The following is a 27,180-nucleotide window of genomic DNA, read 5'->3' on the forward strand; positions in this document are numbered from 1 at the left end:
TTTTCATGTCACTGAATGTGAGTTTGTCAAATGAACAGCTGAGAAGCAGACTTTCAAAGCAGCACTCTGACTGCACGTGTATCTTAAAATGAAGAATGTAATGTACCGCAGCACCACTCCAGGATCCAGTAGAGCTCACAAACCGATAGCATGAGTTCTTATATCTGATCCAGCCAGCGGGACACAAGAAAAAACGACCTGCAGAGGAAAGAGAGGAGCACATCAGTACTTGAACACATCATTTGAATAAGAGCCCTATCTTATGTTGATCTAAAGCACAAGTTGAAAGCACATAGCGCAGCTCTGTCCTGTCCCGCCTCCTATGCTCCTGGACTGTAGCAGGATACACCTATCAGCTGTGCGCAAGTACCTTGATCAATTCATGGCCAAGTTTTAGGCCAAACATGCAATAAACCACTCAGAAAGTCAACTCTCATCAGCTTTAAGAGGCAGGTGCACTGGGAGTGATGGCAGCACGATGGTGAAATAACCAGGAAGAAACAAAGTGAAAAGACTTTCAGTCAAGGAGACAGATTTCCTGGTTTGAGACGTGAAAGCTCGAGACCACGAAATATATCCCAATAAACACGGAGACATAAATTATTCATTATTCCATATTAGTATTTAATGTTAATAATTTAATAATTTAATTAATGTAATAATTTTTGACATCTGCACGCCATTTAACATAAATGAAGGTGTTTTGTGATTGTGGAGACGTGTGGGAGCTTCAGCCAAATGCGCCGGATGCTATCTTGTGCGGACAGACCTACTGCGCCACAGGTTTTGGTTTTGATTCCAATTTGCCATGCACAAGATAGCGAATGCGACGGTCCACACCTGCTACAGTCTGTTCAAAACCTTCACACAACGTTCGTCCTAATTGTATCACAACTGTTGCAACTTACTCTGCTTCTTCTTCTGCAGCTTCTGTAGTGCAGCTTTAACTGCCTCGACCACTTCAGGTGCTTCAACTGCTTCAACTGTTTCGACTGCCTTGACCACTTCTTCAGGTGCTTCAACTGCTTCAACTGTTTCGACTGCCTCGACCACTTCTTCAGGTGCTTCAGGTGCTTCAGCTGTTTCGACTGCCTCGACCACTTCTTCAGGTGCTTCAGGTGCTTCAGGTGCTTCAGCTGTTTCGACTGCCTCGACCACTTCTTCAGGTGCTTCAGGTGCTTCAGGTGCTTCAACTGCTTTTACTGCTTCAGGTGCTTCGACTGAAAGGAAAACAGAAGGATGTGGCTGCTGCATTCATTCATATATTCAAACTAGAAAGTACGGAGCCTCTTCAGGGTCATGTGCTAGAAAAATAATTACTGACAATTACTAATTATTATTGCAGGCACTTATATGGCTATCCAAGTGAGGAGTAAAATATTTGTTCACATCTTTGGTGGTAGACTGTCATTACACTGTCATAAACATGTCATGCGACCTGTAATAGATATGAAGGAGTCTTTATGAATATTTATGACTGTTGTCATTAAGTATCAGTTGGCAAAGTATATAATTTGTCAAACAAAGTTCACATGACAGCTTGACATTATCAGGCTTAGAGTACCTGTTTAGCTTTAGCGTTTAACATTACATTGACCTGTCAGTCTAATGTCATGTTAAAACAAAGCTAAACAGTTTCTTTAAGTCTGACCATGTCAAGGTGTCATAACACAGATATTATTGGCTCCATTAATGTCAAACTGTCATAACAGACTTTTTTTTTTATCTTTGTTAATGTAAAGTTGTTATAACAGAAACATTTTTATCTTGATTAAAGTTAAGTTGTTATAACAAAACATCCAACAAGCCAACAACGTCTAAATCTGATAATGAAAACAATGATCTGACCTGCTGCAGCTGTGATGGCAAGAACGCCGCTGAGCAGAACGGAGAGGAGCAGGAGAGCCTTCATGATGAAGATGACAAAGAGGACGAAGGTTGATGAACGTCTGCTGGGGGTCAGAGACAATCAGACGGTTAAAGATTTGACTAACATGGAATGAGACAGACAGAGAGAGCAGGTGTCTTACCTGTCAGGTAACTGTGAGGTGATGTTCAGGTATCAACTGAGTGATGCGGTGATGATGATGAGGAGGCTGCGCTGCTCTTTATATACGCACACCTGAAGGAAGCACAGGTAGCGTCCAGAGCGGCACGTGACGGAGAGAACTTTGATCGAAACGTGAGTTTGTTTTTGTTGCTGTGTTTTATCTCTCAGTGACTTCAGTTTATGGCACACAGGAAACACAACACAGAGGCCCGACTCACATGAAGCACAAACACCTCAGGAAACCATGTTTAGCTTCAGGCATGGTGATAAGCAGAGGTGGACAGTAACTAAGTACCTGTACTTGAGTACTGCGCTCAAGTACATTTTTTTGAGTATCTGTGCTTTACTTGAAGCAGTGTTGAGAGGGAGAACGAGCTGAACTGTTAGCCCTCTGCTATCTCCTCCACCACCCACACACACCCAGACCTCTGCACACCCTCTGCAACTTTGCTAAATCGACACATTAGCTTTTTATGTTATATTCAATTTAATGTTGAACGAACACCTTTAATTATTCATTAAAAAGTTAATATTTGAGCCAGTTGGAGGTGCAGTGCATTTGCACATGAACAGGATGTTACCAAAAAAAAATCTGAATTATACAACTCCTACAATTAAGGAGGATCAAGGAATTTATGAAGCAGGAAACACAGTGATCACATGGCACAACAAAAAAAAACTATTGTGGTTGTAATGTAGGCAATGATTTAACAAGGCCAGTGATAGATTCAGGTTTATTATCATTTATTATCTTTACACGTTTTATCAAACTGCCTGTGTTGAAAGAGCATCTTTTCATAAGTTGAACTGGGTGTGATGGAATGTTTTTATGAGTACAAGTACATGATCACAGGTACTGCTGTCTGTATACAGATGACTGCAACTCAGGATCATAACTGAGTCGTTTAAATCTATAAAATAATGAAAAAATGTTCATGGCAATTTCCAAAAGTCCAGAGCGATGTCCTCACAGAGAGAACATGAAGCCGTCTTCACAGTTTGGACTGGTGCGTGTCTCTGTCCTGAGCCTCCACCTGTCCACAGTCCTGAGAGCTGAGAAAAGTGTGGTCCTGATTCAAGTAGGTGGTGATGAACTCTGGGAAATCCCTCTTCAGGACCACCTCCAGGAACATGTCTGCTGCAGTGTGTAGCCTCTGTTTGGCCCTGTAGAAGAAAGACACGTCCGATAAGTGGTAGTGCGTACGACATGTCTGACCAAGTTTAATTTACATCTAAGATCTGTGTGCTGTGATAGAAAACAAACACACCCCGCCCCTACTGTACACTCACCTAACAGAGTGACAGAGAGCGCCGAGCTCCATCATGACCTCGGTGGTGAGGTCAGTCACCAGACGCCTGCTCACCATCCTGCTGTCGTCCTCCAGCCGAGTCTGATGACGGATCCACTGCCACACCTGACACACACACACACACACACCCACACACACACACACACACTGTCATGTCAAGTTATTCATACTTCAAACAAACTGAACTGAACCATTTAATCCCGAACCCACCTGAGATCTGGAAATCTCTGCTGTGGCTGAATCTTCCACCTGACCTCTGTAGAAAAAGTGTCCGTTACCTGCAGGAGGAAACAAATCATTTTTTAACACAATAACTGCTTCACTTCATCTTGTCTGATCCTAAAGATGAGAATGATAAGAATATGCCACTGTGCCCATACCTGCTAGCCAAGCATTAATAAAGAGGACACCAACTGCGATGTTATACTTCAAACCATAAAGGGTGACTCCTCCCTAAGAAAGAACAAAATACATTTTTATTTAATTCCCAATCCCTCCTAATAACATCTACGGTAAGCACAAACAGCTCAAACTTCCTGCACGATGCCTTTAAAATCTGTAAACTGCAACATAAAGGCCAGATGAGGCTGGCTGTATGTTTGGAAATGGATGGATTTGCAGCTTATGGTCGAAACTGTTGAGTAATGTTAGAGCTTTGCAACGGATCTTCTGCAGTTCAGTTCATGGAGAAGAGCTCGACTGACCGAAGGCATCGACAGCAGGTCATCAGGAGTCACAGTGACATCTTTTCGAAGTTGGTGAAGCTGGTTATCACCTTCAGTGTGGAGCCTGAAGAGCTGAAAGAGGAGAAGAATCACCAGCTATTATCAGCCACTCTGTATTTATGGAAAGCTCCATGTGGCTCGTCATGATCCAGTGCTTACTTTCTGCATGGGCTCAATCAGACTCAGGTCATAAACCATGAAACCGTCCACTCCTGCCTGGATCTCCAGCAACTTCAGTCTAAGAGGTGGGAGAAAAGTGTCACAGCGGTCAACATGTTTTAACTTAAAAATGCAGGTGAAGATCAACACAATGTGATCCTGTAGGATTGCATATAAATAATAATTATAATTATAATAATATAATTATAATAATTATATATTGCAATATATGTTATTGTAATACTCAGCAGAACACAAAATGTTTTAAAATTGCTGTATCATGTATTCAATGATTCCCACCCCCACCTGCTAACAAGCAAATTAAAAACTCACTTACACCTGTTACACAATATGTGTTTAAACTTTTACTAGCAATAGTTAACTTTAGTGAATGAAAATACTGCTGGTCAGGCTGCAGCAGCAAAACCCCTCATGAATATGTAATGTGTGTGTGTGTGAATGTGTGTGTGTGTGTGTGTGTGTGTGTGTGTGTGTGTGTGTGTGTGTGTGAGCAGTGATGTCTGTACCTGGTGACCGTAGCCAACACTCTGCTGTGAGAGTCACTGAGCGGGTCTCGAGGCAGCAGCGGGGCGGCCATGCCTCCTGTGGCCAGCGCTCCCCTCCGATGACACGTCTGAACCAACAGGTCCATGTAGCTGCGCAGAAAACGCTTCTCCATGTTGACATATTTACTGCGGTCAGGCAGCAGGAAGGCCTGTCTGTGACCTGGACGACACACACATCAGCTCTTCATGTCAGTGAGACACAGATGGACTTTTTCACCCCGACTTAATGTGTCTTATTGTAAAAAGTTATTATTAATATTAAATACACCCCATACTTATTGTACGAGCCCTAATGATTGGGTTCGGATGCTAAGTGGGGGATCATATTGATGTCAGAGTGTTTAACTCACCAAACTTATTGACGAAGGAGGCTGAATAATCCCAGATGCCACAGTTGAGTCCTGCTGAATGCTCCCGCAGCTCGTACAGAATCTCCTCCATCTCAAACGCCGCTAAGACGTTTTCAATCAGAACCGTCGCCTTGATGGAGCCCAGCGGCAGGCCCAGCTACACACACACACACACACACACACACACACATTTGTACCACTGGGCTGTATGAAAATGGTCTTGACTAGATGACTGATATGTGCATAAACAGACCTTCTGTTGTGTCCAGACAAATATCTTGTTCCACAGTCTGGCCTCCATGAAGCTCTCCACCTGGAAAACATGGACAAGCAGCAGAATTTCATGTTCACTATATTCATATTAAACAAACCATCTGTGTGCTTTAGTGATTGTGTGTGTGTGTGTGTGTGTGTGTGTGTGTGTGTGTGTGTGTGTGTGTGTGTGTGTGTGTGTGTGTGTTACCTTTGAGAGGTAGAAAAAAGGTCCGCTCTGGTTGTCAAACAGGGTTTTTCCACAGTGAAACATGAGGAGTCCAAAGTCAAAGAGAGGACCAGGAGCCTCCTTCCCCTCCACCTGCCAACCAGAACACACGTCTTCACTATGGACTGTTATCTTTTGATTGATCATATATTATCTCACTTTTTCTCCACAGTCGAGTCTTTCTGTTGTCTGTTGCATCTTTTAGATTGATGTTGTCTTGTCATTTTCATCTTGTTTTTATCTTGTTACATCTTTTCAAACGGAATTTTTGATACATCTTTTACACAATTCTTGTTACTATTTTTTTAAGGTCATTTTGTACAGTGGTTTATTGGTGTTACTCAAATATAACAAAAATATTTCTATATTTTCTGCTCTTAAATTTAGCCCAATTAATGAAATACTTTTAAAGTCCAATACAATGCATGGTCAAAGTGTCACGTTATAAGAAAAATATAATGATAAAATGATTCCAACAGCAGACGAGAAAAAATAAACCAGTTCAGTCTCTTGTCTTTCATGATACTACCATGAGGAGTCGCCAAAGTCACATTTCCTACACCTACACTCAAGGGCTTTAAGTCCCAGCACCCACTGACAAAACAGCTCCACAGTGTTTTTTTCTTTTCAAAATAAAACCAGAGTAGGTTAATTTTGTATTCAAGTACATCAGCTGCAGATCTGGATCCAAACCAGCACTGAACAAATAAATGAACTGAGTCAAGTGAGGCAGAGAAAACTTTATACTACCATCATGTTGTGCTCAACCATGTTCCAGGCTCGGGGACGAAGCATCAGGACGGGAGTCTGAGATATGTGTGGAACATCTGTCAACACATGGAAGGTGGATGAATGGTGTGGTACATGAGCGGATGTGAACTGTAACTTTTACTTTGTTCCACATCTGGAATATTCTCACATGTAAGCATCCACATTAATATAAAGCATTTACCAGGAAACCGGTTATGAACCGCCTTCAGAACATTATGAATGCCTTTGATCTGGTTGCGATACGTCGGGCAGTTCCCATCATCGAAGTCAACCTGCCAAAAACCAAAGATTTCAAGGATTTCAAACTGAGTCTACAAGTTATCTGTTGGTTAAAGGTCCAGTGTGTAAAAGTTAAGGCTCCTTTATTCTTAACATTAGATTCACTGACAGGACTGGGTGTTACAATCCTGACGATCAGCACTACAGTTATGTTGGTGGTTTTTTTAGAGGTGACCGCCATAAGAAGCTACCACTATGACACATCATCAGTCGTGAACCTAGACGTCGTTGGGTGTTTTGGCCTTTTATCAAGAAACACCTTCATTAGAGCCTTTCGTCCACACTCTGAATTAATTTCATCCGTATTTAACTTTGTGAGGCATGGAGAGAATCAAGGAAGCATCTTTCCAAGCTTCAAGTTATCTGTTATTAGTTGAAGTTAGCCCATGTTCATCCAATCACCTGCAAAGTGTTTTTTTGAAAGTGCAGACCTCCAAAGAGTTTCTAAAGATGACATTCCAGTTGGGTTGTTGGTGTCAGCTTAGAGTTTGCCGCCAGTGTACTTTTTCCTGCGTGCTTAAAAGGGGGAGGGTGAGGGAGGTGTTTGCAATGTGTTGGCTGACTAGTAGATGCCACTAAATCCTGGACACTGGTCCTTGAAAAATGCCAGCAGAAATGAAAAAAGTGTCAACTTTTCCACAGTCAAAGGAGTCAGTTCAGCTTATGATACACAGTTGTAGTGCTGGTCTTGTCTGGTCAGAGGTCAGTGACAGATTTGGTACCTGTATGCCTTGTGCAGGCGACATCAGAGCTTTAATGAAGCGCTGAGTGTCACAGGGAGCCAGATCCCCAATATCCACATGTCTCTTCTGGAGCCTCGGGGGGACGGGGAGCACCCTCCAGCCTGGGTCTCTCCTGATATGGGTTGTACTTTCCAGAAAGTTTGGCAGGTCACCCGAGAGGTCCAAATGGGCCTTTCTGGACACTCGTAACTGTAAGACCTGACAAGAGTAAAGTACAGTAGACCAGATGATTTGTACTAGTCAACTCTGCCATTCATAAAATAAAAAGGGCTTTTTCTGCTGTCCTACCTCATCCACCTCCTTATCAAATGTGGAGATCAGCTCATGGAGGAACAGGAGACAGTCGGTGGTGAAAAGTGTTTCATATTCTGCTTCTAGACCCGAAGGAGGGGGAGACAGCTCCATGCTGACTGGACCCTGCGGACAGAAAACAGACAGGATCCTTTAAAAATAACAATAATAAAACGATTAAGTTTGCATTGTAAAAATGTCTTTTAGGCATCATGAAGGTAGTGTGCAAGACAAGGAAATGTTTTGTCATTTTGTACATTCTTCTCATTTGCTTTGGCTCAATTAAGTTCATTCACTATTCGTTTGTTGGTCACAACAGAGTGGAATTTCTCATTCATTCAGGCAAAATGCACAAGTCTTGGCACATGTCCAAAAGATTAAATACAGTTGTCCACAATTTGCATAATAACCACTTGCATATGGCTCGCTGATCAAAACTGACAAGGTTAATTTTCAGCCAAACTGTCAAACTCCTCACAACGTCTATTACATGCAAAATGATGCATTCAGTTAACAAAATCTTATTTTCATCTGTGACATGAAATGTGATGTCTGCTGAATTCGCAAATGATCTGCCAGATGGGACTGATGAACTATGAATCACACGAATGTCATTTTGTGGCAAATTTTCTGTGTGACTTTACATGAAAGGTCAAAGGTGAATTTCCATTTCATGTAACACATTACTGCACAAATAAATGTACTACATAAGTCTAGATCAGTCTGATTATTTAATTAATAATTTCAGCAGAAGAGACAGGCTGCTGCTTTTAAATCTGTTTGTGTAAATGAGAACAAAGGTATGATCCTGAGCAATATTCTCTCAGATGGTTTCTGATTCCTAACTACACCCCTGCTAATAGACTTAACATTTGATTCATGCAGCTTAAAGATGTTGCACCACTGATCAGAATTTGATTTTGACCACTTTCATGCATGAAAAATTTCCAGTTGTCTAGAGTAGCACTTTAGCTGTTGCAGGACACTAAAGCTAAGGAAACTACACTGATCATCAAAGTCCATCATGCATGATGCTGTTAACGCCTCCTTACATTATACTAGTTTATTACCATCAGCCATAAAGTTGCATTCAACAGTCCATAAATCTATTCAGCTGCAGAATAAAGTAACATGATGATACTTACAGACATGTTGACAGGAGCTCAGTTCACTCAGCAGAAGTGGACTTTGGTTCAGGACTAACTTTGGTTACTGTTTGAACAGGAAGATGTTTGTTTGAATGTAGAGTATAAAGTCCTATACAATATGTGTGCATTCTGTACATTTACATGTAAGACTATTTAAACACTGTATGCTCAATATTAGAACTTCGGTCAAATAAATAATGCAGTAGGTATATGTGGTTTGAAAAATATTTGTGATTTTATTTTACTGGAAATGATTTGAAAATCTCAAAAGTGCATCCACATTTCCTCAGTCTGCTTTTTGCATTGTGCAACAGTCCACTTCTAGCCTTTTTTTTAGCCTGATGACAGCTCGGTTTAACCCTGAGACAGACTTTTATGTATATAGAAATGGACAACATGACAGGTCCTGAAAAGTGACGCTAAAGCATCTTGATCGCCCTCTGCTGGCTGACTGCAGTAATGCCTCCATTTTAGCAGATGGGACATGTTTTTTAGAGGCCTGGACAAGTGAGAATATTCAATTTTATTTTTGTTTTTTGACAATAAAGTTTTACTTACAATGTTTCGACAAAGAAATACTGTAAGTTTGTTGCACTGGGCCAAACTCCCAGATCCTGATTTAAAGGGTTAGGTTAGATTTTTCAAAGTAACTCCTGCAGTACATGAAAGTCAGCTGAGGAGAGAGACAGAGACGACTGCTGTGTTATATCAGCTGAAATTTTAAAAGAAGACAAAAATAAACAAAATAAAATAACAAACTGAGCAAATCCACCATTCAGTGCTGGGCCCTAATTATCAAAACAAAAATAACAGGGTTATGCAGCAAGTGACGCTGCTTGGGCCCTTAAGTACAGGAAGAGAGCAGATCTCTGCAGAGACACCAGCACGCGCTTCTAGCGTGTCATAATAAAGGTCAGAAATTCTAGACCTTTTTCATTGTCATAGTGATATTGATATGACATAGTAGAGTAAACACAGGTGTTACGAGTGATACTGTGAGCAAACATGCACAATAGCAGCACTCTGTTTGACATGAATGACACAGAATCTTGATTAGTATGATTAATAACCTACCCATGGTTACACTACCTTTTCATGTCATGGCTGCTTTTATTTTAATTATTTTCAAATGTAATTGCAAACATTGTGATAAAGACTTACTCATATTTAAGATTTGAAACTTTGTTAAAAAAAAAAAAAAAAAAAAGTTTGGTTTTTACAGATCTCATTTCAGAATTTGGAGGAGTTGCTGCTCACTCAGTAACTACCTTTCGCCAGGAAGTCTTTTACTTCGAAAATATCAACCGGAAGTTTCACTTGTTTCCGTATCCGTTTTCAGTCTTGACAGCTGCGGGGTCGCTGGTGGTGTGGGTCGCGGTGGAAATAGATCAATGAAAAGCCATGGAAGACAAAGCACAGATTCAAGAAGCGATTAAACTCCAAGGTGAAGTGGTTCGGAAGCTGAAGTCAGAAAAGGCGAGCAAAGATCAGGTCAGTACTCAGATTTAATGCTCATGTCAAAGCAAGTTCTTAGCATGCGGTGAACAGCATGTCCATTTGCCATTTAACAGGACGGGGCTGCTAACTAGCCAAGAACTTCATTTATACTGCATAACTAGCTAACTGTTATTCCCCATAACAAACCCCAATTAACTGTCTGTCAAGCTATTCACGTTACCCACAACTTAACTGACTCACCTCTGTCTGATGTAATGAGTCATCTTTCTATGCAGGTATAACGCTACACCCTGTTCACTAACGATGAAATGAAACGGTCATTATAAAGACTGTCGGGTTTTATTTTTAAACTAAGAACTTCTTCCTCTGTTATTTATGGGCCGAATTAACTGCAAGACACTAAAAAATTAGAAGTACAGCCCGTTACATTGTGCGATCCTATTTAGTTCATTAAAAAATGAGTCAAAATTAAATTGCTCTAGATTTGAATGATGTATGGACGAGGTCTAAAAACGGCATACAGTGACAGCTAGCTCCACGCGCCGGGGCCACTAAGCTAGCTATTTGGCTTGCTGTCTCCATCATACACACTTAATTTTAAAAGGGACTGTTGTCGCTTTGTTTCCCCTTCCACTGTTTTCATTTTAACTGAATCGGCTAACTGTTAGCTAGTCGGCTAACTCAGCGTTGCCTCACTTTGAACGGCTAACTAGCCATATCTGCTAACCGCCCTCCGCTCTGTTGAATTAGCGTTAGCCGCACTAGCTAGAACTAACATAGTGGTGTGGAATCGAAAGTAAAGTATCCATCTCGCTTAGAAACCAGATATAGTAAATTTAATATACAAAGGGAAGGTTTTAGACGACTATGTCACGGTGCGTTTCAACAGTAACTTAAAGCGTGTCTATCCAAAATGTGTAAGATGTTTAAGGATAGCTGATGCAATCAGCTGCCATATTAACACAGATGTCATCAGATATTTGCCATCACCTAATCAGGTTTCTTCAGGTGCAGTCCAGTTATTATATATATAAAAAATCTGTGCTGTGTGATAGAGACAGAATGCTATATCAAGTACCACATGTGTTTATATAATTATTTTATATATATCTGTGTGATGCTGTCTATACTGTAACAAGCACACAGAACAGAACTCGGTGCCAGTTTTTATGTCAGCTGCGTACAACAACGACAAGTGCATTTATTTCATTCAAATCTCAAAGTGTTACTTTGTGAAATTCAAGATCTTCCTTTGCTGTGCATCATAGAGGATGTTGCAGCAGGTGCAGAAAGGCCCAGACTGGGATTATCATTTAAAGGGAAAGTTGACACTTTTCATCTGGATGTTCAGTCAGTGTTGATGTTGTCAACTGAAGCAGTGAATTCCTCAGTGTGTGCTGTATTGACAGAGAAAGCTGAGTTCTCCTGCTGGAAAATCTGTTGTTCCTCTTGCATCCATTAGGCTTGTTTGAGATGAACTGTGCTTCACCTGAAAGGTAGATGAGATCAGGCGGCTGCAGCAGGAGGTGGTGACAGCAAGCTGCGGTTGAGTTGGGACAGTTTCTAGGGGACTCAAGAAAATATACAGGAAGTGACACTAACATCCCATTAGATCACCTGTGGATTACCTGTAGTCTGCAGACCATGCTCCTAGCTGAAGATATAAAGTGCATCCTTGATCACTGATTGAAGTTGAAGCTGTACATGTAATCTGTTCTTTTGTTATATATATTTTAGTATAGTATAATATTTTATTATACTGTTATTATTATTAGCCACAAAATATATGCTTATTCACATATTAAAACTTAATTCTTCAGCATAAGACTAATATATCATGTATTAAATATTACAATTACACACACAATTAGGATTTTATACTCCAGTAGCTGTTTGTTGTCAAATTTAAGAGCCAATTGCAGCCAGTCATGTCATCGATCAGGCTCTTAAAGCTGTGAGCGCCTTGATCTCAGGAGGTTATCATTGCTCATGTGTGCATGATGTCAAAGCAAGTCGGGATCAAGTCAGACACAAATCTAACTGGCATGTATTGTGCAACTATTGCTGGTGATTGATTCTGCGTAGGCCCGGCTCATCTCGCATGCACATATTGATGCCACAGTGATGTCGTTGGTGCTAAGGAAGAATGATGGGCTATTTCATCTTGGATTTCTAGGTTCTGTCTCTGGGTGGCCAGGTGGCTGCTAAATGAGTATTTTTGTCACCCATCTAGGGGCATTGGGCTACACTACTATTGATGGTAACCATGGTGTTTAAAACATTAAATATTAATATTATGTTAATAATTCACAAATGATAATATTGTGTAAATAATCCAGCACCTCTTAAACATACTGTATGCTCTGAAATAGTTTGTTTCTTTATGTTCTGCTTTTATCTCCTTCCACCAACGCCTTAGACACACACTGTTTCACTATCTATGAAGTGTTTTGTACTGTTGTGATCACAGACTCTCTGTCCACCTTCCTACGCTCCTATTTTGAGCATAATTCATTTGCCAGTAAAGAGACAAAACATGCAATAAACAAAGTTAAAGATGAATTAGACTTTTTAAAAGTGTAGATACTGTGATAATATTGTTATTGTGAATTATTTTGGCCATGATAATCATGTAGTGAAAAATCTGATGTCATGATGGCCCTGCACCTAACACTTATGATCTGGCCAGCAAAGTAACAGCCATAGGTTAGGGTGGTGACACATGGCAGCATGGACGTGGGCGTCAGAAGCTGGCACACAGTGCATCCTGGTACATGTAGGCACTGCTGGCACAGCTTCACGAGCAGGAGAACTCAGCTTTCATGGTCAACATAGCAGCACTGATGAATTTACTGCTTCAGTTAACTACATTTACTCTCAACACTGACTGGACGTCCACATGAAAAGTGCAGAAGTTTCCTTTGTTTCATGTGAGACAAACTTTTCTTAACAGGTTAAAACAGATTCAAATCTGCATGGATTGGGAATTGTTGTGCCGCCTGTTTCTCCATAAACTTGTTTTAACTGAACAGTCCAGAGATATCAGCCTCAGTTTATCTCTCTTCTCTTCTTCTTCTCTGTAAACCTTTTCTGTTTCATCTTTTATTTGTGGATGTCTTGTTTGGTGTGAATTCTCTGCTGTTATATCACATTATACTTTCACTTAGAATGATGCCTGAGAAAATCCAACAATGCCTGTTGAATTTGTCCGTCTTTGATAAGTAGTTCAAGGCCATGTTTGTGCTTTAGAGGGCTGTACCAAATGTCATTTCCTTTACATTTAAATAGAGCTGCAGTGATTATTTGATAATTGATTAATTGGCTTGAGTAATTTTTTAAATGTAAGTCACAATTCTCTGATTTCAGGTTCTTGAATATGAATATTTTTAGGTGCTTTACTGCTTTATTTGTTACCATTTTCTTACATTTTAAAATAAACATTCATAAATCGATTAATCAATCCACTATGAAAGTAATTGTTAGTTGCAGCCCTAAAGCTTCTATTGAGGAATTTGAATGAAGCTTTGAATGTCTGTCTGCAAATCTCAAATATGAGTCTTAATTTTGGTTTTCCTCACTTATATTTCAAGAAAAATGTTATTAAATGTAGTGTTTCCCCTATCCTGGTCCTCAGAGCTCACCGCCCTGTATGTTTTAGAGGTTTCCCTGCTCAAACACACCTGATTCAAATGATCAGCTCGTTATCAGGCTTCAGGCAGAGGCTTCATGACGAGCTGATCATCTGAGTCAGGTGTGTTTGAGCAGGGAAACATCTAAAACATGCAGGGGGGTGAGCTCTGAGGACCAGGATAGAGGAAACACTGAAATCACACAGTTAACCAAAGTTTTACATGTTAGGAGCTTTTAAAGTGATAGACGTACTGCAGACTTAGATTTGATCCTGGGGTCTTTGTGTGTGTTTGTGTGTGTGTGTGTGGGCTGCGTTGGCCTCGCTGCTTTGATTGACTTGGTACATTTCATGTTCTATCCTCCACGCTGTGATGATGATGATGATGATGCGTCATGCCCCGCCCTCCCCTAGTGCTAGGGTTGCTTACCACTTTTCTCCTGTTCTTCCTGCCTGACCCCGGATGACGTCTGCCTCGGCCTGCCTCATCCTTCATCATCACCTTCGTCTACCTCACCGTCTGGAATCGAAACATCCTGGATGTCACTTTCTGGCTCTTCTTCGACTGACCTCTGCGATTGGCTGCTGATGGTCCCTGGACAATATCACTGGGCGTTACTGTATCCATGATGCACTCCTGAACTTTTGCTCGTCCAATTTCTGGACTTAATTTTTTATTTTTATGGTTTTGTGTCCCTGCACTGTGGGATGAACATGCTGGGCATGTTTTGTGTTCGTGCTTGCTCTGGTCTGATTGGCTGTCGGACTGCAACACGTATCCGATCTCTGCATTCGTTCCCTGGGATCACTGTGGCTCAGGTAGGCCTCTGCTGCTGTGTGAATGTGTGTGTTTGACAGAATTTCCTGTAATCATTTGACATCTGTAGTTTTTCAAGTTTTTTCGCTGTTTTTGACCAACACTTATGTTAGATAACGTCCACAGTGAGTGTTCACAAAGTTCTTATCATCCTCTCATCGATCTTCTGCGTGTGTGTTGCAGATTGATGAAGAAGTAGCCAAACTGCTGGAGCTGAAGGGTCAGTTAGGAGGAGACGATGGCAAACATCAATTCGTCCTCAAGACAGCAAAGGTAAGAGGACAGTGCTGCTCTGATCAAACACACTTTTACTGCACATACAGCTCACTGCTGGAATAAAGGAAAAGAAATCTGTGTTACAAAAACCAAATTCCCACCTGGTTTTGAAGTAGTAGTAGTTGTTTAAAGATTGTTATTCTTGCTAGTCAGCACCGGAAATACTACTTGGTTAAACCAATTATTATTATTTTATTCATAGCTGCAACAGTTAATCAATTATTAATCGATTACTAAATTAATCACCAACTATTTTCATAATCAGTTAATTGGTTTGAGTAATTTTTTAAGACAAAAAGTCAAAATTCTGATTTCAGCTACTTAAATAAAAATATTTTCTGGTTTCTTTACTCCTCTACAATAACAAACTGCATATCTGTCATCTTACGCTTTGAGAGATGGTGATTGACATTTTCATCATATTCTGATATTTTAAAACAACTATTAATTGATTAATTGAAAAAATAATGGACAGATTAATAGACTATGAAAGTAATCATTAGTTGTAGCCCTAATTTTATTAATGTACAACACTGGTTAACTGTTGTGCAGCTGCCCCTCCTCTATCTGCAGCTGCAGCCCCAGCAGGCGGGTGTTAGCAAAAAACTAACTTCACAGTCAGCCTGAAATGCAGCAAATGTGTGTCTCTGTCAGGGAACGAGGGACTATAACCCCAAACAGATGGCCATCAGAGAGAAAGTCTTCAACACCATCATCGGCTGCTTCAAACGTCACGGAGCCGAGACCATCGACACACCTGTTTTTGAACTGAAGGTAGTCTCACACTGACGAAACTCAGAATACATGTTCATTCACAGAGTGTAAAACATCTCACATGGAAACTTGAACGTTTGTTGTCTCTGTGTGCGGCGCAGGAAACCTTGACAGGGAAGTACGGAGAAGACTCCAAGCTCATCTACGACCTCAAAGACCAAGGAGGAGAGCTGCTGTCGCTCAGATATGACCTCACTGTATCCTCACTGTTCAGCCTGATCAGTATGAAGTGTTCTCTGCTGCACACGACCTCACATTCAGTCTGAACCAGGTCATAACTAGAGCTCATCAGATATGGCTTTCTGAAAACTATTTAATTATATGTATCATTTACATAATTAAATTGGTCGATATACAAGAAAAAGTCACTAGATTGTCTCCATCAAAGCGGAGAGTGTTTTGTTGTCCTTGACCTGCCCTCTTTCAGGTGCCCTTTGCTCGCTACCTGGCCATGAACAAGATAACCAACATCAAACGCTACCACATCGCTAAAGTCTACCGCCGTGACAACCCAGCCATGACCCGCGGACGCTACAGGGAGTTTTACCAGTGTGTGAGTCATCCTCAAATACGTGTTCTCCTTCTGACAGCGAGCTTCTGATTTGTTAGATCTTCGGGAAACAGACTGAATTCACTCAGAATTCTCTTTGTCTGAGCTGCTTAAAGTCATTTTCGTTTGTGTTTCAGGATTTTGACATCGCAGGGCAGTATGACGCCATGATTCCAGATGCCGAGTGTCTGAAGATCGTCCATGAAATCCTCAGTGACCTGGACCTCGGAGACTTCCGGATCAAGGTTTGTCACGTCCATTCAGTCGCACTGAATGGACACAGATGAGATCTGCAGACTCTGATGAGCAGGTGTCACCTCTGTACCTTTGTCCTTTGTTTCCAGGTCAACGACAGACGCATCCTGGACGGGATGTTCGCCGTGTGCGGCGTTCCAGACGACAAGTTCCGCACCATCTGTTCAACAGTGGATAAACTGGACAAGGTATGGACAGCCGCTGGTCACTTACAGAAGGGTGAGGTTGATGGTAAACGGACTCGTCTCCTCATTCTCCTGTCGAATCCTAGATGCCGTGGGAGGAGGTGAAGAAGGAGATGGTGAATGAGAAGGGCCTGTCAGAGGAGGCTGCAGACCAGATCGGGGAGTACGTCAGTATGCAGGGTGAGACTTTCCCACAAACTCACACCGATGTGAGACATCAGTGGCGTCATTCATCTGTTCAATCCACAACAACTGCAACCTCTGTTAACAGCATCACGGTCCTCAGACCAGGCTGTCCTGTCAGCAGAGGAGACGGACAAATAAAAACTGTCCGTTGAGCAGTGGTGGAAATTAGAGTAGTATGTTTATTCAAGTACTGTCCTTGAGTACAGTTTTCTCAGTTTGACTGCATCTACTGATTATTTTTGTAATCAGGTGTTCTGCTGATCATTTCATTGATTTAATAAAGTAATCAGACAAGAAATGATTTTGCTTTAAATAAGAGCCTCCTGTTTGTCCTGTAGGTGGGATGGACTTAGCAGAGCGCCTCCTTCAGGACCAGAAGATGTCTCAGAGTAAACAGGCCTGTGCCGGTCTGACCGACATAAAGCTGCTCTTCAGTTACCTGCAGCTCTTCCAGGTCACAGACAAGGTCAGACATCCCATCTTTTTTTTTTTTTTTACAATAATGATGAAATACTTTTGTTTCATGTAACCTTCTAATTTTTCCGGCCTCCATTTGTTTTCCTCCGTCCCCTGCAGGTGGTGTTTGACCTCAGTCTGGCTCGGGGTCTGGACTATTACACAGGAATCATTTATGAGGCGGTGCTGACTCAGGCAGGTGTGGCCCCCGTATCCACCGAAGCCCAGAACGGGGCGGAGGAGAGCGTGAGTGTGGGCAGTGTGGCCGGCGGGGGGCGATACGACGGCCTGGTGGGCATGTTTGACCCCAAGGGCAGGAAGGTGCCGTGTGTGGGCGTCAGCATCGGCATCGAGAGGATCTTCTCCATCATGGAGCAGAAGGCTGAGGTGACGCCTCACATATTATCTGGATACTGAAAATGACCATTTATTTCTTAATATATTACACATTTGAATAGTGTTGCAGTGTTGGTCATATGTGTGTAGTTGTCTAGACTGTAACCTGTTGTGTTGTTCAGGCCTCGGCAGAGAAGATTCGGACCACAGAGGTTCAGGTCATGGTGGCGTCTGCTCAGAAGAACCTTCTGGAGGAGAAACTCAAACTCATCACAGAGCTCTGGAATGCTGGCATTAAGGTGTGTGTTTGTGTGAGAGTGTTTTGTATGTTCTGATTGACCTTGTGGTCTGTCCACCATTTGAAAAACTCAACAGCGATGTCTCTTTCCAAAAAACATGACCTGATAATCATTGTTGTGAGCAGTTTCATGTAGGAGTTATTATTTTTCTATCAGACTACACCTGCCAACCGTATCACCATGCAGGAGGGAGAGAGAGTAAGAGTGACCGTTGAATTCTGGAGGCCAACTGACTGCTGTGTGTGTGTGTGTGTGTGTGTGTGTGTGTGTGTGTCTGTGTGTATTCAGGCAGAGGTGATGTACAAGAAGAACCCCAAACTGTTGAGTCAGCTGCAGCACTGCGAGGAGTCTGGGATCCCCCTGGTGGCCATACTGGGAGAGCAGGAGCTGAAAGACGGAGTGGTCAAACTGCGCGTCGTGGCCACCAGAGAGGAGGTAACAGCTTTTCTACATAACCTTTTATTTATACCTGGTAAAAACACAGTAGATCTCTATTTCCAGTGTGTAGAGTTTAAACTTTAACCTTTCTTCTGCCTTGTTTCTTCTCCACAGGTCGATATTTCCAGAGCGGATCTTATAGATGAGATCAGGAGGAGGACCTCTGAGGTCTAGCCATTCCCTTCTGTTCAGCTACAGCCCCAATCACATCATCTGACCACCTCACACACACACACACACACACACTCTACAGACTCTGATACAGAATTTCTCGTCTAGCCCTCTATAGAGCATGTTGGACGTCATGCAGCCCTGAAAACACACATCTGACTCATCCTCATAGCAGCCACACACACTGGGATTATGTTGCAACATAGCAGGAAGCTAAGAGGAAGTGTGTTTAACATGATGTGCACCTCCATCCATGAGATGTAACGTGTTCTGGATTATGTCTGAAAGATATGTTCTTGTTTATAGTGTTCTCTGAGGAACAGATCATTGATGTTAACACAACATCATCACTACTTGAGTCTAAGAAAGCTGCTGGAGGTGAGTTTAGTCTTAACTCAGAGTTCGGGGCTTTTTCAGTCCAGGTCCAAGGATGAGAAATTCTGTTAAATTTACTTTCTACATGGACCCATCGAATGATTTGCCGCAGCCCAACTGTTAACAAGACAAAGGCTCATTTCTACCTGTATCAAACATGCCTGTACTGTCAACTGTCTCAAATAAACATCCATCATTATGCTCAGTGCGAAAAAACAACTGCTGTGTCGACTGTGATGGAAACTCATTTCTCCCACCCAGTGGCAGAAACCTCTGAAGAATCCTTTCAAGATGCTGGGGTTTATCCTACATGAGTCTGGATCCTCTGGTTCTTTGAAGCTGGTTTAAAGGGATAGTTCACCCAAGAATGAAATTTCAGTCTGTATCTGCTCACCTTCGTGCTGATTGAAGGTCGGGTTTGTTTTTTTTTTTTAGTCCACAAAACACTGCTGGAGTTTCACAGGACAAAAGCGTTGCAGAATCTCCCAGATGGAAAAAACAACTAAGTCTCCTAATGCCCCAGCATGCCACGTTGATTTGAAAGACAGTTAGACCAACAGTTTATTTGCTTCAATTGTTTGGAAGATTCTGCAGTACTGTTTTCCTGTGAAACTTTTCATTTTGGGGTGAACTATCCCTTTAAAATTCTTCTGGAGCTGTTGTCAGAGTAACAGATCCTTAAGCCCAAACCACATTATTGATAATTAGCTGAATCATGACCGAGCAACACTGTTGCTGCAAATCAGGCAGGAGAAGAAGAATGCTGGTAGAAAACTAGTACTTGACTGAATATATTAAGTAGCAACATTACATTTTCTTTTCAAATCTCATTTAATTAAAATGAGGAAACAATCTTACAATAACACACAATAAAACATGCATAAAACAAACAAACCATAGAATATCAAACAAGACAAATCCACTACTAGTAAAAGCATGCAGAAATCAAGTAACTACATATAAGATCAAACACCTTTGTTTTTTTGATAGAACATCACTGTTAACAGAACAGAGGCAGAAGCAGAAACAGTGCTGTAGGAGGTCTGATGAGCTGGTCAGTGTGCAGGACCGTAACTGTACACCCTGTGCAGGACCTGCTGGGCTGCAGCACGCTGAGCCTCCTCCAGCATGGTGGTGGTGTTGGCTCCCGGTAAGATCATAACCACGCCTTCGAAGGCCATGGGTAACCCGGGGATGCACACCTTATAGGTGAAGTAGACGAATCCATCAGGCCCGGCGTGGCTGTAGCACATCTCATAAAGTGGCTGGCTGAACCCGGTTGCCTCGCACGTCTGCTGCAGGAGCACCACGGGGGACGCTGATGATGATGCTCTGTTCTTATGTGAGCGAGAGGAGGTGGAGGAGCTGGGAGCCGGAGGGTGCTGGGGGGCAGTGGGTCCTCCCACTGCTCTGCAGAATCCCGGAGGGACGGAAGGAGGGCAGGCCAGGCGAGGAGGCAGGACGGAGGGCTGTGGAGAGTGGAGGTTGTGGCGCGGTGGCTTGATGGGTGACGGCAGGAGGCTCTTTGAAGGTTTCTGAGGAGGGAGGGACTCGTCTGTGCTCGGCTTCACTGCTGGCTGCCACTTGATGGAAATGTTCAACCCAAACCGCTTCTTGAAGGCTGGAGACAGCAGAGAAAAAGCCAAAGTTAACCAGAAACCTTTACATTGAGATAATGAGACTGTTAACCAGCTGAGAAAACACCTCTGGCTGTATGTTTACATCATCGGCAACAGCCACCAAACAGCCAAACATGGCCGCCTTCACTGTCGCTGAGCGCTGAGAAAAGTTGAGGCCAGCTCGTGTTATCAGACATCAGTTTCTGGCTCAGTTTCACCGGCTTCCACTGAAAATGGATTGCAGCCTGATACTTTGTCGCCGGTACCATACAAGGTAATTTTCAAGATGGAGACAGGAGTCGGGTCACTCTAGATAAGAGCTGATATGTCTAATCAAAAGTGGCAAAGTCTTTATAACTGTAACAAACAGCTACACTTCTGTCATGGTGATGGAGGTACGGTGTACAGTTTCAGAAGGTTTCTCCTGGACGATGTTCATGGTGTTGGACTAATTGAAAAAGACTGAACAAAGAGAGCAGAGAGAGAAGCCTGGCTCCTTTCTCAGCTCCTCACAGCCGACCAATCGCAGCGCAAAGCAGGTGTCAGTGTCAGTTTTGGAAAATTAGACAAAGTGTTTGGACCAGAGGCTCCATTTATAAACACTGCATACACACCAACTCTGACACATGCAGACACTGTGCCTGGGGCCACATGGATGAAACAAGCAACAGTTTGAAATAAATCAAAATGTTACCGTATGCATATCATATGTGGAGAGTTCATTTGCAAAAATAAATAAATTGTGAATTCTACCAAAGGCTGAAGAAATAAATGGGATCACCGTATCACCGTCCGTCAGGAGCTCACCTACCTTCCACCAGAACCTTCTTGGCCATCGAAGCAGTGTGGTGTGATGAGAAGGCCACTATAGCAGACACGCCCTCTATACCAGGCCCCGCCTTCAGAGACACCCTCTCCACCCCCTCCGTCAGGACGTGCATTACCTGCGAACAAACATTACACAAAATACAAGAACTTTTAGTTAAATGGTAAGGACGTAATCTAAATTATCGACAGACAGGGAGGTCAAACACAGATACCAAATTTTCTCTTTTTATTTGTAGAGGATCTGATTTATAAATTCAGGGTTCCTCCGCCTTTTCTGAAGTCAAATTCAAGCACTTTTCAAGGTGCATTTTGTTTGCTAATGTTAGCTAGAAACTGGCCAAAGAGTTACATAATTTGCTAGCTAATGTTAGCTAAAAATTAACAAAAAGTTACATTATTTGCCAGATAATGTTATCTAAAAAGTTACAAAAGCTATATTATTTGCTAACATTAGCTAAAAAGTTATCAAAAAGTTATTTATTTGCTGGCTGATGTTAGCCAAGGCATTACCAAAAGGTTACAGTGTTTGCTAGCTAAAATTAGCTAAAAAGTTAACGATAACGTTATTTTCGAGCTAGCTAAAAACTTAGTTAAACTTAGAAAACACTACATTAAAAGTTAAGCACCTTCAAGGATTTCCAGCACCTGTTAGAACCCTGTTGATTTGCAGGCAGGATGTAACAGAGAATTTCAACAAACATAAATGAAAAGTTTTTAAATCCATGACCTACAGAACAGGTTTCATGCTGTCGTACCTGCAGCAGGTCCTCCTGCTTGGTGGTGGCGGGCAGGTCTCCCACACAGAGGTGTCTCTTCTCGGTGCTGCGGCGCACGTTGAGGCGGAAGCCGGGCTCCAGCATGTGACCGTGCAGCAGGCGGATGGCGCTGGTGGCTATCACTGGCGAGCCGTACTTGGCGTAGGCGAAGCCACGGTTCTGTCCGCTGAAGTTCATCATAAGGCGGAACTCCCAGAGGGGCCCCACGGAGCTGAACAGCGGGATCAGCAGGTCCTCGTAAGCGTCCCGCGGGATCTGGCTGATGAACACCTCACAGCGGGCTTCTGGGGTGGGCCCCTCCCACTCTGGAAGAGGGTGGTGATGTCTGATTATTTACTACATTTATCACATGGTTTTATCAGGAAAATCTGAACACTTAATTTTGTCTGCTCAGATCTCCTTTACGGGATCGTTTTGTTCTTGACAACAATCCCCCTGAAGAGACTAAAAACAACAAACAACTGACCTTATTCACAAGAATCATGTGTATGGACGGTCTGATACAGCCTCTGTCTGTGTACATGTAAAATTCTACAAAATTCTAAACACAAGATGCTAAAATTTTGGTGCACCATATCAGATTTTTATTGATATCTGATTTACTCATACATTCCAACACATTTTGGTCGATTGCTGATCCCAATATGTGCACTTGGGATGTGCACGATTAGTCGACTACACAAAGTATTAGTCGGTTCAACCATTCATGTCCAATGCCAGTTAACTGTTGCCTCTAAGGTGTTATATGTCCGCCTGCCACTAGTCGGGGCTGCAGCCCCATCAGACAGCAGCCCCTCTCGTCATACGCCCCGATGGCCCAGGCTGCTTTTTTCTTTTTAAATCAGCAAAGTCGGACAGATGACATCTTGTTGAACTGTTTGGCAATGTTTTGATCTAGAAAATGAAAATAGGATATAGCAAATTAGGGCGGCAACTTATGTCTGATCCATGACTCAAATCCCTGAAACCAACCAAACTGAGAGAGCAGGTGATGATAATAATGAGCTGAGTTTCTTTTACTGTTCAATCCTGTCATACATTTGAATAAATATATGGCAGTGATGGTGACATAATAGTAAATGTGTTGCATCATCTGGTTAATATCAAAATGAGGAGAAATACCAACAAATGTGCTTGATCTGTTAATATCAGCTTGGTTTTAATTGAATGTTTTGCACTTTGTATGCAGGGTCACAGCATTTTGTGAGTAATTTGCCTCTTTCCATGTGGAGTTCTGCACACGGAAACTCTAAAGCCACGTTTATAACAGCAAACACGGCCAGCTGTTTCATGTCAGAAACAGTTTTTCAGATGTTCCCGTTCATACTTGAGTCTCCTCACTGAGGTGTCAACATGGAAAACACAGCTGCAGCTAATTAGATGCCTGAAGTTTGATTCAGGTAAAATAATGAGCAGTCGCTGATAACTGTCAGCATTTTAGGGTCTTTTTTTTCCCCACAGAAAACAGTTTGGACATGTTACAGTGACAAAACAAAAAGAGAAGCACAGGTGACAAAGATAGAAAAATATTTAGCTACTTGAGTTTCAGATTTACTGAGACTTAAACAGAACAGAGCCATTGTTAAAGGAGCAACACGTAGTTATTGCATGTGCAAAGCTGAGTACCGCAGTCCAAATACTGAATTTGAGCCATAGACCGTATATTATATATTTACTATCCTGAAAACAAAATCCCACTGAATTCAGTGACTGCTTGTCTCACTGCAGCCAAACTCCCTTCACATTTTGTTCAATTTAACTGTTATAAACAATTACTCCTTCTACAAGATTATTAATCATTTCTTACAAGTCATAAACAGACACACATCCATTCTGTGAACAATCGGCATCAATTTGAACTCCAATTAATGTGAAACGGACACACAAAACAGTTATTCTCATCTGGAACAGAAATGTCAAAGGAGGATGCTTCATGTCAAGTGAAGCGAATATTTCAACTTAACATGTTGCCTTTTATTATCTAATACAGTAAATGTAACTACAGATTTCTCCTTTCAGTAATGTTAAAAATGCAGTGTAGTGTGACGGCGGTGTGTCTGAGGTGATCAGCCTCACTCACCCTCAGGTGGTCCTCCATACTTCCTCTGGCCGTTAACCTGAGTCAGCTTTGTATTGGTTGTTTTCAGCCAGGTCTCCAGCTCCTGCACCCGCTTAACGTTCAGCACCTGAGAGGGACACAAAGATGGAACAGCTCCTCAGAAACAGGATCTTTCCTACTAATCAACACTTATCTATCCTATCCTGTCATGATAATGAAGTTTCATATCGGTAATTATTGATAATGACAGTTGTGACATCTTGTGTACTTTAGGGCTGCAACTAATGATTATTTTTATACTTGATTAATCACTCAAATGTTTTTTCAAGTCATCAATTAATAGTTGTTTGTTCTGAAATGTCAGAAAAAAGTGGAAAATTATCAATCAGTGTTTTCCAAAGTCCAAGATGACATCCTCAAATGTCTTGTTTTGTCCACGACTCAAAGATATTCAGTTTACTGTCAGAGAGGAAGGAAAGAAACCAGAAAATATTCACATTTAAGAAGCTGAAATCAGACAATTTTGACTTTTTTTTCTTAAAAAATTACTCAAATCGATTAATCAATTCTCAAAATAAAATAGTTGATGATTAATTTAAAAATCGATCCATTGTTGCAGCTTGTGTAAACCAGGAGGTGGATATTTTTGACCAAATACCTAGATATTGTGACAATATTGCAGGGATAACTTTTTTCTGTCTGTTAATTTCCCCAAAACTTGCTAATAAATAACGTAATTTGACCATTTATAACGGTTTTTTGTTGCTTCCACTTTTCACCACGAGCTAGAGGTTGTGACATCACATCTTAGTGAACATTTGATTTGATAGTCCTCTCCTGTTAATCAGGGAATTTATTTTCTGAACTTTTCACTGTTCTCCCTGAGTGAATTGAGCAATCAATGCCACTGATGACCACGCACACATTTATACTTAAGAACAATAAACAAAAACTCCATACAACAGATCACTGCACTGCATCATTTTCAGGAACGTATTATTTGGCCACTACAAGCTGCCGTTGATGACAAATATCTGCTGTTTGTACAGAAGATAGTTTAAACCCAGATCCTGACTCGGTCATTAAACATCCCATGGCACTGAAAACAAAGTGTAGCGGGTTCTCCTGCATCTGGGCAAAATTCCCAATCCCGGCTGTCTCCACCTGTCCACCGAATCGTCCCCTGACTCAACATGTTTCTCTCCCAGCCTCAAGCTGCAACGTCCTGCTGTGGACAAAGTCAGCAGGAAAATGTATTCTAGACACATAAAAAAAGAAAAATCAACATCAGTTTAAGTGCACGCTGCATTTAGAGTATATTTACAATTTTAACTTTAAGTGTCAGACAGCGTTTTCTGACAGGAAGCTGCTGCTACATAAACCAAATATCACTCTGTCCTCACCGACTAAACTTCACTTTTTACTTCACAAAACACAGGAGGAGAAGTGTTTGAATTTTTTTTTTATCACTATAACTTTTTATATCTTAATTTCAACTTATCTCATAATCTTATTTCCTATTTTCTACCCTTTACCTCAAAATTTTGACTTATCTCGTAACTTTTTTTAAATCTCAAAATTGACTTTCTATAGGTATTTTTTTTCTTTCACTGTCAGAAGTAGACTTCCTTAGTAAACAGAGTACTCAGAGTTTTCTGGTGGTAAGCTGCTGCTACACAAACTAAATATCAGTCTCTCTTAACCAACAAACTTCATGGGTATAAACAGTAAATTTATCAAACAAAAACACAGCAGTTATTGACAACAACAGTTATTTTATGAAATAAAAAGTCATATCCAATAGACTTATCCAATAGTTTTATTTTTTTTTAGCAAATAATTTGACTTTTTATCACATATTATAACTTTTTATCTTAATTTCAACTTTTTGTCTTACTTTACTTTTAATCGCATAGTTATAACTTATCTCTTAACTGTTTCTTTTCATTTTGCCTTTTTTTTTAAATCTCATAATTGATTTATCATCTCAGAATTATGAAATTTTAATCTCATCATTTCATGACAGATCATAATTATTTTTTCCTACTTTCAGTGGCGGAAATGGACTTTCACAACAAACAGAGACTCGTAGTTAAAAATGAAATTAAAACATGTACAACACTTTGACTCTGGCTCTGTCGTTAAACTCTGGCGGGTCTTTATCAGCCTAATGAGCAGCAGGTGGGGCTCCAGCAGCGCTGATCTCAGACCAGTGGAAATAAAGAAGAAACAGCAGAAACACAATAAAACACGACGAACAAAGACACTGTGAGCCACACGTCACTGTCAGGACACTTGACACAATGTAGCCAACATGCGCGTGTGTCTGTAAACAGCTCGCGAGGCTGATACACCAACCAGTTCAGTCAAAGCTCATCTGTCTCGCGCCATCAGTGCTACTATTCAAACAGGTCAGAAAAAGTCTTAAATTTTCCGTTAACAGAACAAAGTTCCTTTACTTCATAAAGAATCACATTTAAAAGTGTGAAGTTAACGTTACCTGGTTCCGCTTGCTCTCCATCATCTCCACCGTGTGCTCGCGCGGGCTGTGACGCCGCTCTGTAGCGCGAGGCCGCACCTACCGGTTAAGGTGTTCAGCCCACATCCTGCCGAGCTCATGTCGAGGGACGGACTGACTGATGGACACTGGTTAAATCCCACACATTCAAATTTAAACGAAAATAAACTGACAAGACGCGATAGTTTAAAACTGTGGAAACCCAGTTCCGCCAGATAAAGAGAAAAATATTCCTACAGGTAGCTCATAATTGCGGCATAAAAAGTCGAAAATTATTGGATAAAAGTCATAATTGCAAGATTA

The 27,180-nt window shown here is 41.5% G+C and overlaps 3 protein-coding genes across 3 annotated transcripts; 1 reads left to right on the forward strand and 2 right to left on the reverse strand.

Annotated features, from left to right (window-relative positions):
* Nucleotides 1-2,777: 2,777 nt before the first annotated feature.
* On the reverse strand, nt 2,778-9,015 carry ugl (ureidoglycolate lyase). The gene is made up of 15 exons (XM_084718328.1): nt 8,871-9,015; nt 7,723-7,851; nt 7,414-7,632; nt 6,594-6,684; nt 6,392-6,468; nt 5,624-5,734; nt 5,414-5,473; nt 5,161-5,317; nt 4,772-4,970; nt 4,245-4,323; nt 4,065-4,157; nt 3,741-3,813; nt 3,571-3,638; nt 3,341-3,465; nt 2,778-3,214 (listed from the first exon to the last, which is right to left on the reverse strand). Exons 1-15 carry the CDS (start codon nt 8,874-8,876, stop codon nt 3,043-3,045), a joined length of 1,659 nt encoding a protein of 552 aa, XP_084574454.1. The 5' UTR covers nt 8,877-9,015; the 3' UTR covers nt 2,778-3,042.
* A 1,180-nt stretch (nt 9,016-10,195) lies between these two features.
* hars (histidyl-tRNA synthetase) lies at nt 10,196-19,296 on the forward strand. Its single transcript, XM_084718594.1, has 13 exons — nt 10,196-10,364; nt 14,960-15,049; nt 15,707-15,826; nt 15,928-16,023; nt 16,254-16,379; nt 16,514-16,621; nt 16,721-16,819; nt 16,903-16,996; nt 17,341-17,468; nt 17,579-17,845; nt 17,977-18,093; nt 18,382-18,528; nt 18,646-19,296. The coding sequence occupies exons 1-13, from the start codon at nt 10,275-10,277 to the stop codon at nt 18,703-18,705; spliced, it is 1,542 nt and encodes a 513-aa protein (XP_084574720.1). The 5' UTR covers nt 10,196-10,274; the 3' UTR covers nt 18,706-19,296.
* A 593-nt stretch (nt 19,297-19,889) lies between these two features.
* dnd1 (DND microRNA-mediated repression inhibitor 1) lies at nt 19,890-26,977 on the reverse strand. The gene is made up of 5 exons (XM_084718595.1): nt 26,860-26,977; nt 24,381-24,486; nt 22,280-22,605; nt 21,508-21,640; nt 19,890-20,698 (listed from the first exon to the last, which is right to left on the reverse strand). Exons 1-5 carry the CDS (start codon nt 26,881-26,883, stop codon nt 20,133-20,135), a joined length of 1,155 nt encoding a protein of 384 aa, XP_084574721.1. The 5' UTR covers nt 26,884-26,977; the 3' UTR covers nt 19,890-20,132.
* Between the last annotated feature and the right edge of the window lie 203 nt (nt 26,978-27,180).

The sequence above is a fragment of the Lutjanus erythropterus genome, chromosome 5 (assembly GCF_056507025.1).
Source record: "Lutjanus erythropterus isolate fLutEry1 chromosome 5, fLutEry1.hap2, whole genome shotgun sequence".
In the NCBI taxonomy this organism is placed as follows: Eukaryota; Metazoa; Chordata; class Actinopteri; order Lutjaniformes; family Lutjanidae; genus Lutjanus; species Lutjanus erythropterus.